This window comes from Clavelina lepadiformis, chromosome 4, assembly GCF_947623445.1.
Source record: "Clavelina lepadiformis chromosome 4, kaClaLepa1.1, whole genome shotgun sequence".
NCBI classification, from domain to species: Eukaryota; Metazoa; Chordata; class Ascidiacea; order Aplousobranchia; family Clavelinidae; genus Clavelina; species Clavelina lepadiformis.
The window spans coordinates 6,981,299-6,999,318 of NC_135243.1; the positions used below are offsets into that span (position 1 = coordinate 6,981,299).

The window sequence follows — 18,020 nt, forward strand, 5'->3', positions numbered from 1 at the left end:
TTCGTATTCACACTCTGCCAAATTTTCATCGTAATTTCACTTTTTTTACACGAATATGCAATCGCACAGAGCTCAACTGAGAAAAAGGATAACAGTCAAAAAACGGCATCAAAAATGACTCTGATTCATTTAGTAAATTTAACTTTCAGGCCTAATTCTGGCTTCAAATATATTTTCGGGTCCGGGTTAAAAAATATATGTCCCGTTTTTATATTACAGCTCTGGTTAAACTTGATCCGAAACTGGATCATTAAAAGCGAAGAAGGAAAATTCTGCACTGGCGTGAAACACCTAAAAATACAATAAAACATCGGAATCATCAACAAGGCTATCGTTTTGATGTAGGAGGACTTCCTCGTGTGGTGGCAGGTTTTTCAGTGCATGCTTCTTTTCCATGACCTTTGTTCTACGCAGGGTCTAGCAATTACTTGTTTCTTGTTGGGATGATGATTTTGACACGCTTTTGTTTTCCAACGCATCAATGGAGATAGCTTTATGGTGACTCTACTGCCAAATAAACTAATAGTTAAATAAAAGAGATCCATCGTATTGAGATAGAGATCCATAACAAAATATTACTTTTCAATGCTTATCAGGGGAGATTGCTAAAATTTACTTATTGCAAGTCGTGTATAAGGGTTCAGTATGTAAGTTGCGTTTGTTGCAGTTACATAGCGTTTTTTGCTGAACAGGTGCAATATGTAACTGAGGATGAGATGGTTTCCATTTGGGAAGTTTAACACCATAATTTTACTTGCGTTAGCAAAATATTCATTAATGCTGAGCTGTCACTCGGGTAAGCACTGTAAGCTGTACGCTGTAAAACGTTTTACCTAAACACCCCAAGCCATGTAACAATAAATCCAGTTTTAATTACATAAAAAATGAACGCGAAATAATGATTGGAACCGTATAATTAAGAAAGGCAATTAAACAACTTCATGATTGTATTGCACACGCAATATAAGGTAATAGCTGGAATCAAACCTTTAAACAATACGGGCTACAGGACAACTACAGTTGAGAAAATTAAAGTGCATTAGGGGAATATGTCGCCCATATGGAAATCGAAGGCTTGAAAGTTAGAAATATTTAAGTAAATTCAAAACCCAAGCATGATTATAAACGGCGGTAATGGTAAAATAAACACCTTTAAACACACTATGTTATTATTCTGAACAAAAGTACTCTAGTCATTGGGAACTTGAATGGAACAGAGAACTTTTAAATCTACACCTTCTACAGCGTTGATATTTTGAACAGGATGTCCCGATCATTCTTTTAAGATGAAAATCAACGCTACAGTACATTAATAAAGAAAAGCTTTAATCCAGATATGGCAAACGCTACTGCACAGATAAACAACAAAATTAAAACTCTGCAAATAAAGGGCAAAACAAAAACTTCTAGGCTAAAGGTGAAGAACAAAAGCGATTTCGACAAATCTCAAGCATGGAATGTTAAACTAATGCTATTTAATATTGGAGTTAGCAATATTGCACAAGTGCTTGGACCAAATATTTTGACAATTAATCTCCAATATGTCTTCCACAAACGGAGGCAGATTTAAAACGTCTACTGCCAAGCCAAGAAAAATCAGGAATAGTAAGAACTAGTGTGATCCACGGGCTTGTTTAGAAACACAGATGCACGAATTGCAAACACTAAAATAAATCTTCAAAAACTTCAGAACGATATGCGAAATAAAGAGAGAGATCGAATAGTTGAAAAATACTAATAACAGCCGAGCAATAGTATTAAGCGCTACCAGTTATAACTGGCCCAAAACGTACCATGTCGTGGTTTAAATATCACAAGCGGCAATCTGAAACGTTCACACCATGGGTGGCACTACTGTTGCTATGCATTTAATTTCAACTAGCAAGCTTACGCGCAGCACATCGCTTCGTAAAGCCAATCACCGTTAACATGTACACTTCTAACCAGCTTAATTTCGTTAATGGTTTTGGCTGGCGACCAATTAACAATAAGGTGAACTATTCACCATCGGTACACAGCAGAAAATGGTCGACGGCCATGCAGTAAGGCGAAAACTTGGACGTTTCAAGGAAATATAATTATCAGCACTCACTCATAAAATTGACTGCACGTCAACACGTACTCGGTGTCAAGCGACATCCGCGTCTGCTATGAGAAGCTTAGAATTTGGTATTTGGGCATGCGACTGCTAATGAATGTTACTGCACGGAGCTATATTAAGCATAAGCGTTTCAGATATTGCCCTAATATAAACAGGACCAACTGCACGTGAAACTTGCTAGTTGAATGCATTTAAACAAAATTAAACTATATACGATATCGAATCTTGCATATTTACATATTTTACGAGAACTGAAAAATACCATTACAAAACTTAAAGTATAACGCAATTGCTTTTCCGGCGGACGCGTTTAGACGTACCGTTAAGATAGTTGTAAGTCGCCTTAAGCTCTGCTGGATTCTTTTCTGATTGTTCTGGAATGTTCTCAGTCGTCGGCGAAGGTGGCGCGCTTATTCTATTGGATTCGGCTCGGCGTTGTTTCAAATCGCTCAGAGTTTCACCTTGCTGGTTGTTTGGACCCTTATTGGTGGAGTAATTTTTATCAAAAATCTTCTTTTTCAACCATCCCTTGGACTTCTTAGAGTCGTCAGACTGGTCCGCTGTTGAAGAAAATGAGTGCAAGGGCTCGCCCTGACCTGAGTTTGGTTTCGAGTCAGTGATAGTTTTTAAGGAGTCTCTTTCGTCGCTGGTTCTTGCTTGCGGGGATAAGTCACCATGATCGTCATTCGGTGACTCGTCAGAATACTGAAACAGAGAAAGGACTTAGTCAGCACATTTTCGCTTAAAATATTTAACTGAAAATAAACAAACCGTGCAAATTTCAAACAAGCCACTTGATTTCGGAATAATGTTCATTTGAGTATTAAAAATAAAACAAAAATCCTTGGAAGAATTTTCCTTTGACTTCAGTTTAAGACATGCAGCTACATAGTATTGTGTTTCAAATTCAAAGAAGTGTATATAAAGAAAAGATCTTTCTACATATAAGTTGGTTAAAAAGATTGACACAGGAAATTTATCATCTGTTTCAGGAATAAGCAATGCTTTTTACTGGATTCAAACGGAAGATAGCTTACTGGTAAAAAGGAAAAAAGGTTAAAACAGAAATATATAAAAGTGGAATCCTCAAAGATAAAAAATGACAAAATTCTTTCTCAAATAAACAAATAAGTTAGCCATTGCTAAATAAATCAAATAATTAATACTGTATAATGTACAGCATATATAATGTGCATAGATGGTTGCATAAAATCAACATTGAATGAAAGAAAAAACACAAGTTGATGGTCACAAACCGACTAGAAAAGCCTGCAGAAAATCTGCATTTTCTTACAGGAGTATTCACACGAAACTTCTGGTTGTGAATTTTTTTTTTATAAAAACTGAGAAAATAGTAAACAGAAACAAATGAAAGTTGCAGGCAGAATAGATGACATGCCAGATCTTACCACACGTTAAAAGTTATTTTTCACTTTTATCCCGCTTTTTAAGCGACGGCAGTTTTATGCTGAAGAACTTGAAAGATTTCTTTGCCGTCGACTAGATATTGCAGAAAAATGAAGATATTATCAGAATGGAGAAAACGTTTGACAACAGGCTTAAAATATACAAGTGACATAATGCAACTGATGACATGGGATTATTATCAAATAAGGCAACTGCTGTGTAGTCATTTTCATGATGACAGGCGTTGAAATGATAAACGGTCAAGCGGTTGGATTCTATTTAAATGACGACATAAGCTAGGAAAGGCCTAACAAGCAATTTAGTGAAACTGAACTAGGTCAACACACATTGCTTACGGCTAGGCTGCAGTTTCAATTTTAACTATTCACTTTTTCTACCATTCTTAGAAGTCATTTCTAAATTTGAATATATTGTGGTGCGTGTCATTTAAAAAAGTTAACACTACAGTTTCCCAATCTCCACACAATAATTTTTAGCAGTAACTTTACAAGCCACGTAAATTTCAAGAACATAAACACAAATGCCAACAGCATCCAAGCATGCACTGAATAAAGCGGAGATAAGCTAAAAAGCTCAGTGGCAATGCTTCAAATGATTGGTGGGAACATGCCCACGATATTTATAGAGCAAATGATCATGTGCTGTAAGTGACTAAATAGGAAATTGGTGAAGCATACACTGAAATTCCTATGCGTCACCTGATCGTGAAAAAGCATATCCACTATAGTAACGGCCTTAATTTATACAGAGAACTGCTTGGGCTTTGAGCCAAAGCTGCCACTTTTGTGTTTATTGTGTTCAATTAGGAAACTTCACACACCACCTACGCTTGTCCACTTATATGACATATGGGCTAAACAACTGAGAAAGTGTATGCACAGTTTCAAGTAATAAATGCGTGCGTACAGTTGCACTGCGGTGTGTGCAATTACCGCACAAACATGCTATTTACATATGTAGAGGAATACACAACATGATAAGTTTAGCCTTAAATACAAACAAACTTTCATAATTGTTATGTCGAGTATATTACTTTTTCAGTAAAATGTTGAGTCTAAAGGTACACTTCAGTGCTTTTCGCTGCACTAAAAATCTTGTTGGCGTTTTAAGTAGTTCAACTTTGAAAACAAAATTGACCAAGGCAGCGACTTACTATATCTGTCCCAGTCTCTTGACCCTTTGTCCAATATTGGGCCTCAGATTGAGCTTCAACAGCTGAAATACCTTTTGATTTGTCACGTTTGCTTCTACCCTTGAATGATTGCCTGTAATGTTAAAGGATTTGAGATATAGTACAATAATAGGTTAAACTTAAAATGAATTGCAGAGTTTATATATATTTCATAAAATTAGGGGTTTAAAATTTGTTCTGTATATGGTACATTCCTACACTTGGAATAATAACCTTATGCAAAATAGGGGCAGAAAAATTCAAATCTGTTGATATTTTCAAAAATTTTAGGATAATTCTGAGAATTTGATTTATCTGACCTATATTCCGAAACAGAGGATTTGCCAGTCTTACAAATAATTAATCAATGAATAGTACAATGAACTTGACCAATATGTTTAACTATATACCAACTCCAGAAAGGTACTGGTTAACTAGTACATAAACAAAAAGTTTGCTTATAATTAAAAAAATTTTACCCTCGGTGGTTTGATTGTCTGCTGCCTGTACTACGTCCATTTAGCTTCGGAAAATTTCTTAGCAATTTATTTTTTCGGTCCTTCTGTGACTTTAGGAGTTTTTGGAGAACAACTTTTATTTCCTCATCTTCGGTTACATCTAAATACAAAGAAAAACAACTAAATGTTTTAAGTTTTAAATTTTTAACTTCATGAAATCCATGGAGTGAGATGATTAGGGAAAGTTTGGACATTGGATACACATCGATATTAAACAGCTGGAATTTTCAATTTAGATGATCACAAAGATTGTTTACAACGTTAAACATCGATGAAATTACGTGTATCATAAATACAAGGTACTTTCCAACTGTTGCAACAAAAGCACTCATGCAATGCATAAATGGCAGCCAAATTGTATGTATGCAAATTCCTATGGTTGGTAAACAAAATTTACAAGTATCACACAAACCAGATAACATTACAGGAACATAAAGAATGGATAATATGTCAAAATGTATACATATAAGTTTACCAAATGTAAGTAAGATGTTAAAATAAATTAATACATAAATGACATGGTCTTAAACTGATCCTACAAGCAACGTCAGGAGTACTGCTAGATGGAGTTAGTAATTCTTTACATAATTTATGATGCAAACAGGTACAGAGTGCAGTGACCTGGATAAAATGAGCATTTGTGCAATGGGGCAAAACCAAAAGCTAATCTGACTAAAACTCACCCACAGGAAGTTCTCCCAGACTGTTCTTAATAGAGGGATCAGCACTGTTTTCTATTCCTAAAATCTGCACAATCTCCAACTGGAAAAAGTTGTCAATATTATCAAACGAGTTAAAGGACCAGCACTATGACCAGGAAAAATAATCATAATTAACTTGCCTTGTTTTTGTATTAAGTATATATGTGTTAAGTAGCACTGCATACAAATTAAAATGTTGCGTATGTTGTATTGTAGACAGTAGTAGTAATTTGTGTTGTGTTGCATTGTTGTAATTCTCATCCAGTGCATAGTTTTAGCGTAAAAGAAAACTCTAACCTGGCACCAACAAGCTGCTGCATGAAGAGGTGTCCAACCATCATTGTCTTGTGCATTAATCATGTTTGTTGTTCGTTGAAGGAAAAAACGAGTCAGATCGACGTAACCATTGGCAGCAGCAAGATGAAGCTATAAACAAAAAGTTATATATGATGACAAAAATTAAAATACCTGTATAACTTATTAACCTGCCAATTCTTTGCGTGTGGAAACCTCCATATAACATGCAGTAAATATCTGAAGTCAACCCAAGATTTAATGCATGGTTCATAATGTACATATAAATGGGACAATTTCTGCAAGGGGAAGTTTAAGCAGGAAAAATCTAATAAGCAAAAAGTTTTATGCAAACAAATTCGCTCATAAATCAACCACAAAGAAATAAAAAGGCATGTGAAAATACAGCAAATGCTAGAATAAACACCCTATTGGCAAACACAGCTGGACATCAACAAACTACTTTTAACCTGAAATAGCCAATAAGCTACAAATACCTCCTGTAAGAAGGTAGTAAAAAGGAACATAACTGGTACGAAATACCATTTCATATGATACTGCAAATTTTTCAAGACAAGGACTTGTTTTAAAACCAAACTTCACTGAGCGAAAACCCGAGTTAACTGTTTTCAGTTAAAAAACAACAGAATTGGACTTAACTGTATTCTTGAACAAACCCACATAGTTTCATATATACTTGTTGCAGTTAAAACCGACAAGCTTGTGCATGTGCATGTAAACTAACCAACAAAGAAGAAAATTGTCTTTACATTGAGTGAACAAGATACTAGGGTATACGCTTTAACTTTTTGGAAAAAGTTTTTCATAGTTTTTTATTAAAAAGTAGTGTATATGACAAACTTGGTTATAGGGCAGAAATTCCAAGGACTAAAGTTAAGGTATATGCAATCAATAATGAATCATTACCAATGTGTAGTCTATGCAGTTTTTATAGTCACGAAACAAGAGCTTGGAACAATAAGATTGACTTCAAATACACAAAATGTTTTGTGCCTTGTGCTTGCGTTCATTGCAAGACCACACAAATCAATAAATTACCAGAATATAATCCAACAATTTACAATAGCCACAAGCAAAAATGAAGCCACCAAAAACATTCTCAGACAGCTTATAAGGAAGGAGTAACACAAAGGAAAAAACAGTTAGAACTAGACAGATGTCTAGAATAAAAAGTCTTGGGCCAAGTATTCTCTGCTTTCTAGCCGGATTGTTATGAGAAATATTATGTAACACATCCATTCTGTGTGTCTGACTGTAGCCATATGATTATTTAAGGCGTAAACTGTGATATACGAGTACTGTACATATCACTTGGTGAAACATACAAAAGTACAAAGTAGAAAGATTTATAAAACGCAGCAATGTAATGTCTTCACTTTATGACATGTCATAAAACCCAAACTTGACCCTAAAACCATATTGTTTTGTTGACCTTTGGCAGCAGCAATGCGAGCGATGCAATACAGTCGAAGACACAATATACATTTAATTAAATCAAGTATGAGCTCTAAAATGTTCAATCAATCAACCATTTAGTCCAAAAGCGCGATGGGGACAAAAAATTAAACCAGTTGCTACCAGCACGGGAAAAAGTGACAAAGCCGAAAAGGCTTAAATGTGCTCAAAACTAATTAAGGTAATAATTGCTGGTAACAACTAGCATGGCCACTAAACCCATTTAGAGTTAGAACTAAAAATTGCTATGGTACTTGTACCTTTTTCATTATCATAAGTAAACAACTAAACATGCCTTAGATATGACTTTTCAAACTGACTGATATTGAGAAGTTCAAACATTTTCAACTCTCTTTAAAATTAACAACCAGCCGTGAAATAAATTTCAATCTTTAAAACAGAAACCGAAATCAACTATATACTAGGGATGTGCCAAATCGAACACGAATCCGAATATTACCCACGAATATTGACTTTTTTGCTATTCTCATAAATCCGAATCTTAACTGCGTATTCGGGTTGAATAATCCATCACTGCATTTGTATTGTATTGGATTCAAAGAATGAATGTTATGTAACGAGATGTGAGTTTATTTATTACCAAGTTCAAGTGAAAATAAAAAAACATTTGAGCTGAAAGATTTATTTACCAGGTAAAAGGTTGCAATAGTTTTGTTGAATATTTACTCGATCTAAGGACGACAATACCTTAACTTTATGGGTTCGGATTTGATTCGGAATTGCATGAATATTAAAATCTATTACTCGTATTCTCACGAATCCGAATCTTTTTCAATTTGGAACATCCCTAGTATATACTTAACAAAGTGCAGTTGATTTGATATGCAATAAACAAAATAACCATAAAAAATACAACAACTTACAGTAGTTGCACCAACACTGTCCCTCGTAGTGATGTCTCCGCGATTGTCTAAAATTTGTTTTAAATCATTTATTATTTGTTTCTCTCTCGCCGTCCTTGCAATGTTAATTTGTTCTTGGGTGATTCCTGCAATTAAAGAAGAAAAATTGGGAATTTGAGAACTGTGGAAATTTTCGCTTTATAATAGGGTTTATATGTACTGGTGTAAAGATACTGTTGCTATCGGCCTTAGGTAATAACATGTAAGAGTGATAATAAACACGATAGTACGACACAGATATAAGCTATGCAAATTTACAATGCACTTGTTCAAACAGTGACACTGATTCAAACATGTGCCGATACATCGAGGAAAAAACTGGTAGTTGACTAGTGATAGCATAGAAAGTACCATAGCAACTAATACAGTTATAAAGAGAACGGAAAAGATATTAACCTACACATATATGAGAACCAGGCTAAAATACTGTTTATGTGCACAGATAATCACATAAAAATGTACTTCATTCCGAAGAAATTTCTCATCTATTCCAATAGTTAACAAGAAGCTATCAAAATAGCGTCATTAGCTTTACAGGGTAGTCTAATTACTAGATTTCATATCACAAAAATTTGCTACAATTTCATATACTGTATATTACTTTTAGGTAGTTTAAAACGTAGGCCATATTAAATGTCAGACGAAAAGGATTTCCCAGCATAAACAATATATAACAGCAGTAACACGCAAACCAGCATTTGGGCTTTTTATATGCAATGTTAGAATCAACCTTTGGTTATACCAAGTACCCTTAAAGCGACGTAATGCCCGTAATACAATACATACACAAGTCAGTAGTCCACATAAGCGGAACTGTAACCTGAATGAACGTCACTTTAAGAAAACAACAATTGGTGAGGTGGAAATCTAGGAAGAACCAAGAATGAATCATGTCTTTTGGCCATCCAGGCAATGGAACCATAACTCTACGAGACTACCATTATGTTATTTTATCAACAGTGGGCAATCTAGTTTTGTTTGCAATTGGCATTGTAGCCCTTGAATTTAATCAACACATGGCAATAACAACCACATATGTTACAACCACAACCACAGCAATGTTACTAAACCATTGACTTTAGCTATAAATACGCCAGCATGAATTATTAAAATATCATTTATTGCTCAAGCATTGGAACATCAGTGTATCTTTGAGGCTTTTGTGTAGAAGGAAATGATAAGAAAACTACATACGTATAGAGACATATTTGTATGCATTTTATGGTAAACAGCAATTGATTCTAGTGTCACTTACTTAGAGGTGATGTGATTAACCTCTGTTTATTTTTGTGCTATTTAGTTGTTTCTCTCATGCAGTCTGGGTATTGTTATATATTGCTATTCCCCAAACCTATACCACTCATACACTATGTAGAACAGACAACTAGATTGTCCAAAACTACAAAAATGTTTCTTTCCTTGACAGACACAAAGACATGTAAACAAAAATTAGGGTTTTACTTTTAATTTCTGATCCATTTTTCCTGTAACTTTTTGTTGGTTGCTAACAAAAGTCACAGGCTATGTAATAACCTATTATGTAGAAAAATGCTGAAATTAAAGAAAAGCTTCAAAGCAATTGTAATCCAGGGTCAGGCCCAACTCACAACGAAGTTGAAAGAATTGGATTCAAATCAGTTCACTTTGATGCTTTTAACTGTTACAATCCATTTAAGAAATCAAGGCAAATACAGAAAAAAAAAGATTAAAACCCAAAATAGAAAGTACTTTGTATTATAATCCGAAAACTGTTACAATCCATTTAAGAAATCAAGGCAAATATAGAAAAAAAAAATTAAAACCCAAAATAGAAAGTACATTGTATTATAATCCAAAAACTGTTACAATCCATTTAAGAAATCAAGGCAAATACAGAAAAAGAAAAATTAAAACCCAAAATAGAAAGTACATTGTATTATAATCCAAAAACCCTTTGCTGATGTAGCAAGTTCAATACGGTTTTAAGTGGTACTATGTGCTGATCATAATAATCACATAAAAACTGGCTGAATAGATATGTAAAACATCTAAAACAACTAACCATGTTTGGCCATGGCTTGCTCGATAAATTCCAACACGTCATCTTCTTCGCTGATGTCGTAAGGCATGTTGTGATCAGCATTCAAAGCAAGTAAATCAGCACCACTAAAAAACAATTAGCAATTACACAATAAAAACAGTATCCACAAATATGAGCGTGTGTTAAGCCTTCAGGAAATCTTACTGTTTCACCAGGATCTCTGCAATATTTGTATGCCCGCAGGTGCAAGCTGCATGCAGTGGGGTCCACATTTCACTGTCAACTGCATTCACGTCAGCCTTGTTTTCCAAGAGAAGCTCAACAATATCTTCAAAGTTGTCAATGCAGGCCTGATCGAAGATTCATTTTAAAGTGAAAGCAGAAAAAATTTCAAAGAGAAAATCAGCTGGACGGTGAAAACAAATAAATACTTGATAAACTTACGTGTGACAATTTAATAACTGTTAAACTTTCTGAAAGGAGTATTTATAACATTAAACTGTCTACTTAAAATTTGGGGCTATGATTTTAGAAATATATATATATAGAGAGAGAGAAAGAGAGATTTTAAAGAAAAAAACATGATATATATCTATGATCCAACATATCTATGATAGAGGTTTTAAAACTCCTTTATTTAATCACAGATGCCACATTTCTAGTTTTGGCTTTACACAACCAACACATAATATTAAGAATCACATGTCTTGAAATTACATACTTTTATCTATCAAGTTAAAGAAAAAACAAACAATTTAACACTCAACAAGTAAACCTATACCGAAAAGCTTTCTATTCATACACGAATACCTGTGTATGAGGATATGTGCTGGCTTATTTACAGAAACAAATTTGAACAAGTGAAAATTTAACCTGGTGCAAAGCAGTTAATCCGTCTTCATTCGCCTCATTTGGATTTACTTCATGTTTTAGCAAAACTTGCACTAGAAACCAAAATCAAGATGAAATAATTAAATATTATTATCATAATTCTTGTAGAAATTCATTTTTACCTGTTTGGTTCATTTGTGACATTACATTATACATATAATACCCTGTTTAAATTTACACTATTCATAAATGCGTGACGACAGATCCTATTTAAGTCAGGATTGTGAGTGTTCGTAATATTGCATGAAACGTTTTCACTGTTTATGTTTATCAAATGTTTGCTGTTTAGTGTTTAATTGCATTCTTCAACCATACACAGTTACACACATAGATTTACAAATTTATAACGAGTTAATGCAAAAGTATGACAGGAAAGCAAAACAGGAACAGTAACTTGTACCCATGAGAGCCAGAGTAATAGAAAGTGAAAAACAGAGAAGTTCATATATGTTTATGTTTTACCTTCTTCGTAATCATTCCTGGCTGCTGCTTCCAACAGAGTTATACAGTCACCAAATTTTACAGTTTTGGAACTGTTGTCATTTAGTTTGTCTTTTGTCATTCTGTTATTGTTGCTTGCTAACCGTCGTTCGTACTCATTCCACTGCATGATTTGTTCTGTTCGTCTTTTCTGAGCATAATTCAACCTAAACAAATAAAAAATATGAGCATTTACCTATTACCAAGAGCTGTCTAAAATGAAATACAGTGTAACAAGGAAATGCAGCAAAACTTACACCTACACAACTACACAATAATCTTGCACTGTACCAACTTCACTGCAAACTAACAGTGCAAATTGCTGTTACACTGTACAGTATTATAACATAATTTATAGAATTTCACCACACGCAAAACAGAAACATTATCCCATTTATAAATCAAGCGGATATGGGCCAATACAAACCAAAACAGATTTGTGCGAACACAAGTAGAATTTTGCTTAAAAAAATTAATCAAACTTGTAGGAAATGATGATCATTATGGTTGGGACAATGTTATTTTAGAGTAAAGAACATTTACCAGACAACTTTACACATTTAGTGAAGATACAGAAATTTAACACGATCAACACTTCCTCGTAATAAAAATTTTTGAAAACAAAGCAACGTTCTAGCAATTCTTCCATCATGGTGTACACCTAATTAGAGAAAATTTTAGAGGTGCGCTGAACTGCCAGGTTTATGCGAATCCTAATATCTTGTTTCCGATGAACCCGAAATTATTTGTATCCATTTGCCGTGGCTCAATTTTAGTGTCAGTTGAACACGCCTTTAACACCAATACATACCATTCATATAGCTTGTCTTTGCAAAATTGTTTTAATAAGTTTATCATTACACACTTAATCCTTACAAGCAGTATAAAACACTTAGCAATCATTTGGATATCTCAAGCACCTTTTATTTTAATTTTTCTCTTTGCCTGGGTGCATCACCAGCTTCGTTTGTTATGATTAACATAACAACTTTTTCCCTGATAGAAAGCCTGTTTGTCTGCTAATAACTTGGCTAACGATACTAAATATTTTTCTGAAGAAATTTTTCACGGCTTATAATAATGCGTACCTGGTCAAATATTAATTTTAAAATAATTTCCACGAGTAAAGCAACAGACTCACTCAATGCTGCTCCAATTGTTTTGGAAAAAACTGTCCTTAAAAAACATGACCAGATTGTTAAGTTGTTGAAATGAAACACAACAGTAAGCAAGGCAACATTCTTATATCACATCATAGGAATGCAGCAAGTTAATCTTGTTTTATTTAGCTAAAGTGCCAAAGCTAAAGTGCTTTTCTGGTATCAGTGCAGAGCGAATGCAATTAAGTTTGTTAAATGAAATAAAATTTGTTGAATTTTTTTTCATTTTTGGACCAAGTTATGACCAAATAATATTCAGTATCGTTGCAAACAATACGTCACCGAAATATAATTGAGCTTATATCAAAACCTGAAGAAGCAACCCCAAGCTTTTGTTTATATAAATAATTAACTTTTGAGATGGTATTGTATTCTCTTTTGTTATATCGTTGAGGTTAACACAGTTCTGCCAGCCAAAATCAAATCTTCGATACTAACAGTATTGTGACCAGTGTTTTTTTTAAGGTGTTTTGGGGGACCGAGCTTTTGTTTATATAAATAATTAACTTTTGAGATGGTATTGTATTCTCTTTTGTTATATCGTTGAGGTTAACACAGTTCTGCCAGCCAAAATCAAATCTTCGATACTAACAGTATTGTGACCAGTGTTTTTTTTAAGGTGTTTTGGGGGACCGAAACGGTCCCCCAAATTTCTCCAGCGGTTTCCCAAAATTTGGACTTGCAAGACTGGACAAGCAAATATGGCTATTTTTTGGTATTTAAATGAAACACTTGCGGCCTCTTAAAACTACTTAGCGGTCACCCAAACCAAACGTTAAAAAAAAACCTGATTGTGACTAAACCAAACATAACTAAAGAGTGAAACAAACTTAATGATGCGTTTTTGCTTTACTGCAAGTGTACGTAACAACAACATTAAATGGGTGTATAATAAAACGAACATTTTGCTCTGATTTAATAAAAGCAAGAAAATCATGGATCGATTAACGCGATTTGAACTTAGTTTGACGTAAAAACTTCCCCTGATGGAGCTGAAACTTTGTAAACATTCATACAATAAATTCGTAGACAAACAGTACACATTATTATTGATACGTTACATTATTGATTTATTAATATTCACCGAATATATTCGAGTGGCACATCCTTAAAATATATTGATGAAAATTTATGGCTTGGTGCTAATATGAATAGAGTTGGGACTCTATCATATCGAAAAACATAATATCTGTGTTCACGGAAACCTGAAAAAATTTCCTCTTATAAAATCCCTAATATGAATAGCAACATGTGCAAGGATGATTGCTTTTCATATAAACAGTATTTCACTTATTATATGAACAAAATAATTTCATACAGAATGTATATGCCTCTACGAATAGTTAGCTTGTATGAATTTGTAACTAAATAAATTTAAACTTTATAAATAAAAAAAAATTATTCAATTTTACCTGTCTTCAGTGCTCATATTGTTAACCATAGCAAGTTCATTAATGAGTGTCTCATGGCTAACCATGTTAAGCTTTGTTAATCCAAAACTTCTTATGCAAACAGCAGATTAAAAGCAATATTCAGACCAACTATTTTAATTTTTAAGTAATATCCAAATGTATAATATTCATGGTGCCTTTACTACATGTTCTTTTCCTTAAATATAAAATATAGACCTAATATTGCTATTGCTTAGAAGTTATATCTTAGATATAGGGTTGGATTATCCGGATAACGGTTAACCGGTTAACCGATTAACCGCAGTTTTTTTTTCTATCTGATATCCGGATATAATTCTGCCGGTTAACCGGCTAAAAGAGTATCGTTGCTAATGCGTTTTACACTTTTAGTAAGTTTGAACATTCTTTGTTACGTAGAGGCTGACTTCCGCTGAGCGCAATTAAACCTTTGTTCACACTTCCATTGTCTTATACTTTCAACTACGGTACTCGTAAAATGCACGAGTGAAATTTACTATCACGTCACAAAGAAAGCATAATGAATGATTCTTTTAATAGAAGACTGCATTCTCATGGCAAGGTAAAGTCTGTGAAGTGTCAGTTGAAAAGCTTTGACTACAACCTAGTTTGAAGTGACTAAATTTAAGAGATGAAATTTAAACGTTTCAAAAGTGATAATCCAGTTTGGGGCTACTTTCTACGATGGCGTTGCGTTGGCGTGGCGCGAAGGAGGGCGTTGCAGAAGCAGTGAACATTAAATTTGCGTGATTTTTCTCGTATTCGCTCGTACTGCGCGTGTACGTAGATCTACAATAAAACTGAGTAATGATTTTACAATCCATTTTTCATGCAAACCTCGTGAAATCGATTGTCTTACTTAGCAGTTATTATCCGGTTAACCGGTTAGATAAATTCCAAATATACGGATATATCCGTTATCCGGATAGTAAAAATTATTGATATCCGAACTAACCCTACTTAGATACATTATATTACATGTATGTACATTTTTATTGTCAAATTTAATTTAAACCTTAAACTGATTTAAACTTACACCAAGTTGCAACTGATAGCTACGGTATATAAGACATAGGCCTACAAACGATAGAGTATGTTGAACTGTAGATGGTATATGAACTGTAGATGGTATATGTATATAAAGAATTTTAAACCAAGGGAGAACAAAAATTTACGGAACGAAGGCCATTTGATTTTCTGTAGTGAATTATTAAAACTGCAATATTTGCAATTTCTGTTGCTACAATCATAAACTAAACAGAATTTTTTTTCTTTGCAAGATGATAAAAATTTGCAACATATATATTTATTTTATAATACCTTTATAGATTCTTTTCTGGGGTAGGCTACAGAGTATTTTATTTTAACTTTAAGGTTCTATTTCTTGATTTACATCACCATTTCTGTCTGTATGATTCATCGAATATCTTTAACGAATACAAAAACTGAAGTAACATCGTTTTACAATACAATACCTAACTTTCCAAAATTTCAGAAGTTTCATGTTACCCATACAAACAAAAACATTAACTTTTTACTAGATGTAGAAATGGCAAGAACAAGCTAGGACAAGAATCTCTAATTGTACGCACCACTAACCAGCCAGATCAAGAAATAGTTATAATAAATAGCCAATAAAATAGCTTAGCAAATGAAATAATAGTCTTATTCAGCATTTATGAGAAAATACCAAATCAGCAGAAAACATTTAACCAGATGCCACCACTTTCAAACAAGGTATAAAATATGGTTTCCAAAAGAGGAAATAATAACTTTAGCATAATTAATTAACCCATTTATGAAGATATAGCTATATCTGAGCTTCCTCTTTCACCTTTTCCAAAGATGCACAAAATCCAACTTTATAATTATAGAGTCTAATCTTCTTTAAACTTAAACCCTATTTTTGTGCCTCACTTATAAACAGAGTAGCTGCAAGTTTCAACTCAATAGTACCGAATGAGAAGATTATATATACATATCTTACATAAATAGTTTTCCGCACGTAATTTCTACCCAATGAAACCAATTACAACATAATTCTATTTAAATTTAGTTTGCTGCAACTTGAAGAAATAAGTTACAGCTGAAAAAGAAGCTGAAGTAAGAAGTTATAAGAATGGAACAGTACATTAAAATATAAAAGTTTCTAGCTAAACATGAAGAGACATGTTGACCAACAAGTGCCGGCTACGAGTTTTCTCGTGAAGAAAAAGCAACCTTTGCTGTAATTCCAACCACTTGTTTTTTTTAACTGCACAAAATCATGCATGTGTAAATTATAATCTCTTGACTGAAAATTTACTTCTTAAACATAAGTAAGGTGCCTTTATTTTTCTCTTATAAAACAATTCATTAAACCTTTTTAAAGTATCCAAGCATACAGAAAGGTTGTTTTTCCTTGCAAAGGCATTAAAAGATATCCTGTCTTTGCCAAGCGGCTTGTTTTTTGTACATTTTCTGCATTGCCTGTTGGTTTCTACTTTTCTAGAGACATACATATCTTTTAGATAATTGCATGTTTCAAAGTATTCATAAAACAGACTGTGGAATAAGAAAAAGCTAATGCATGATACATATAACAATAGTGGATAAGATCAGTACCTGACAAATGAAAATAATTTGAGAAAAAAAAATTTGGCATTGGCTATCGTACTTTTATAATGAGACGCCAAATAAGAGTAAAGTCGCCAATTTTTTTTTTACAAAATGAAGAGTGTGACTTTTAGGAATGACTTGGAGCATTTCTTCTTATCGGATAAGCCCACTATATAAATCTTATTATCATTATTATTATTATTATTATGACAGTATTATGGCCATGGATTCTGTTGCAAAAATTTCACAAGAGAACGCGTTCTTCCCGCAGGCCAAACAACTCCAAAATGGTTTTATTAGGAAAGCGGATAGGCATAGGCTAGTGGAAAGTGTAGCATAGTTGCATGCTCATAACTCGTCAACGTCATAATTTGGAGGTCAAAATTTTCTTATTCACACCAACTTCCAACAAACAAATAACGCAAAAATTGTTGTTTTAATTCTTATGAAAAACATAACCAAAAAAATTGAAGCTATAGGCCTATATACCGGTAGTGCATGCAGTCATGCCCAAATTTGAGTCTTTCTGTCTTTGCGAACTCAATATCTTGTTGAAAATTGCCTAAAATTTTTCTGTTGCGATGTTGGTGGATTTGGGAGAAAATGAAAACTGCTGGATATTAGATCATACTTCACTGCCATCAAACAATTTGATCAGTCTCAAAGCGGTCCATTTGATTCCTATTCGGTCTCTATCCGATCTCGATCGGTCTCAAATCCATCCCTATTCGGTCCCATTCGGTATTTAGTGCTACCGAAAATGACAAGTGCAGTGCGCAAAAATGTTCAGACGCAATGGAAGTGTGCAATTACATTTATAAAAACATTT

At 33.7% G+C, this 18,020-nt stretch overlaps 1 protein-coding gene across 2 annotated transcripts; it reads right to left on the reverse strand.

Moving 5' to 3' along the window:
- Positions 1-852: 852 nt before the first annotated feature.
- LOC143451901 (protein phosphatase 1 regulatory subunit 16A-like) lies at positions 853-14,791 on the reverse strand. 2 transcript variants are annotated; one of them, XM_076952675.1, is made up of 12 exons: positions 14,576-14,791; positions 11,986-12,170; positions 11,506-11,576; positions 10,837-10,982; positions 10,654-10,757; positions 8,574-8,698; positions 6,217-6,345; positions 5,902-5,980; positions 5,180-5,318; positions 4,683-4,794; positions 3,511-3,601; positions 2,666-2,806 (listed from the first exon to the last, which is right to left on the reverse strand). In XM_076952675.1, the coding sequence occupies exons 1-11, from the start codon at positions 14,638-14,640 to the stop codon at positions 3,524-3,526; spliced, it is 1,233 nt and encodes a 410-aa protein (XP_076808790.1). In that variant the 5' UTR covers positions 14,641-14,791; the 3' UTR covers positions 2,666-2,806; positions 3,511-3,523. The 2 variants fall into 2 exon arrangements, with proteins under 2 accessions (XP_076808789.1, XP_076808790.1); XM_076952674.1 differs by lacking the exon at positions 3,511-3,601 and having other exon boundaries at positions 853-2,806.
- Positions 14,792-18,020: the final 3,229 nt, after the last annotated feature.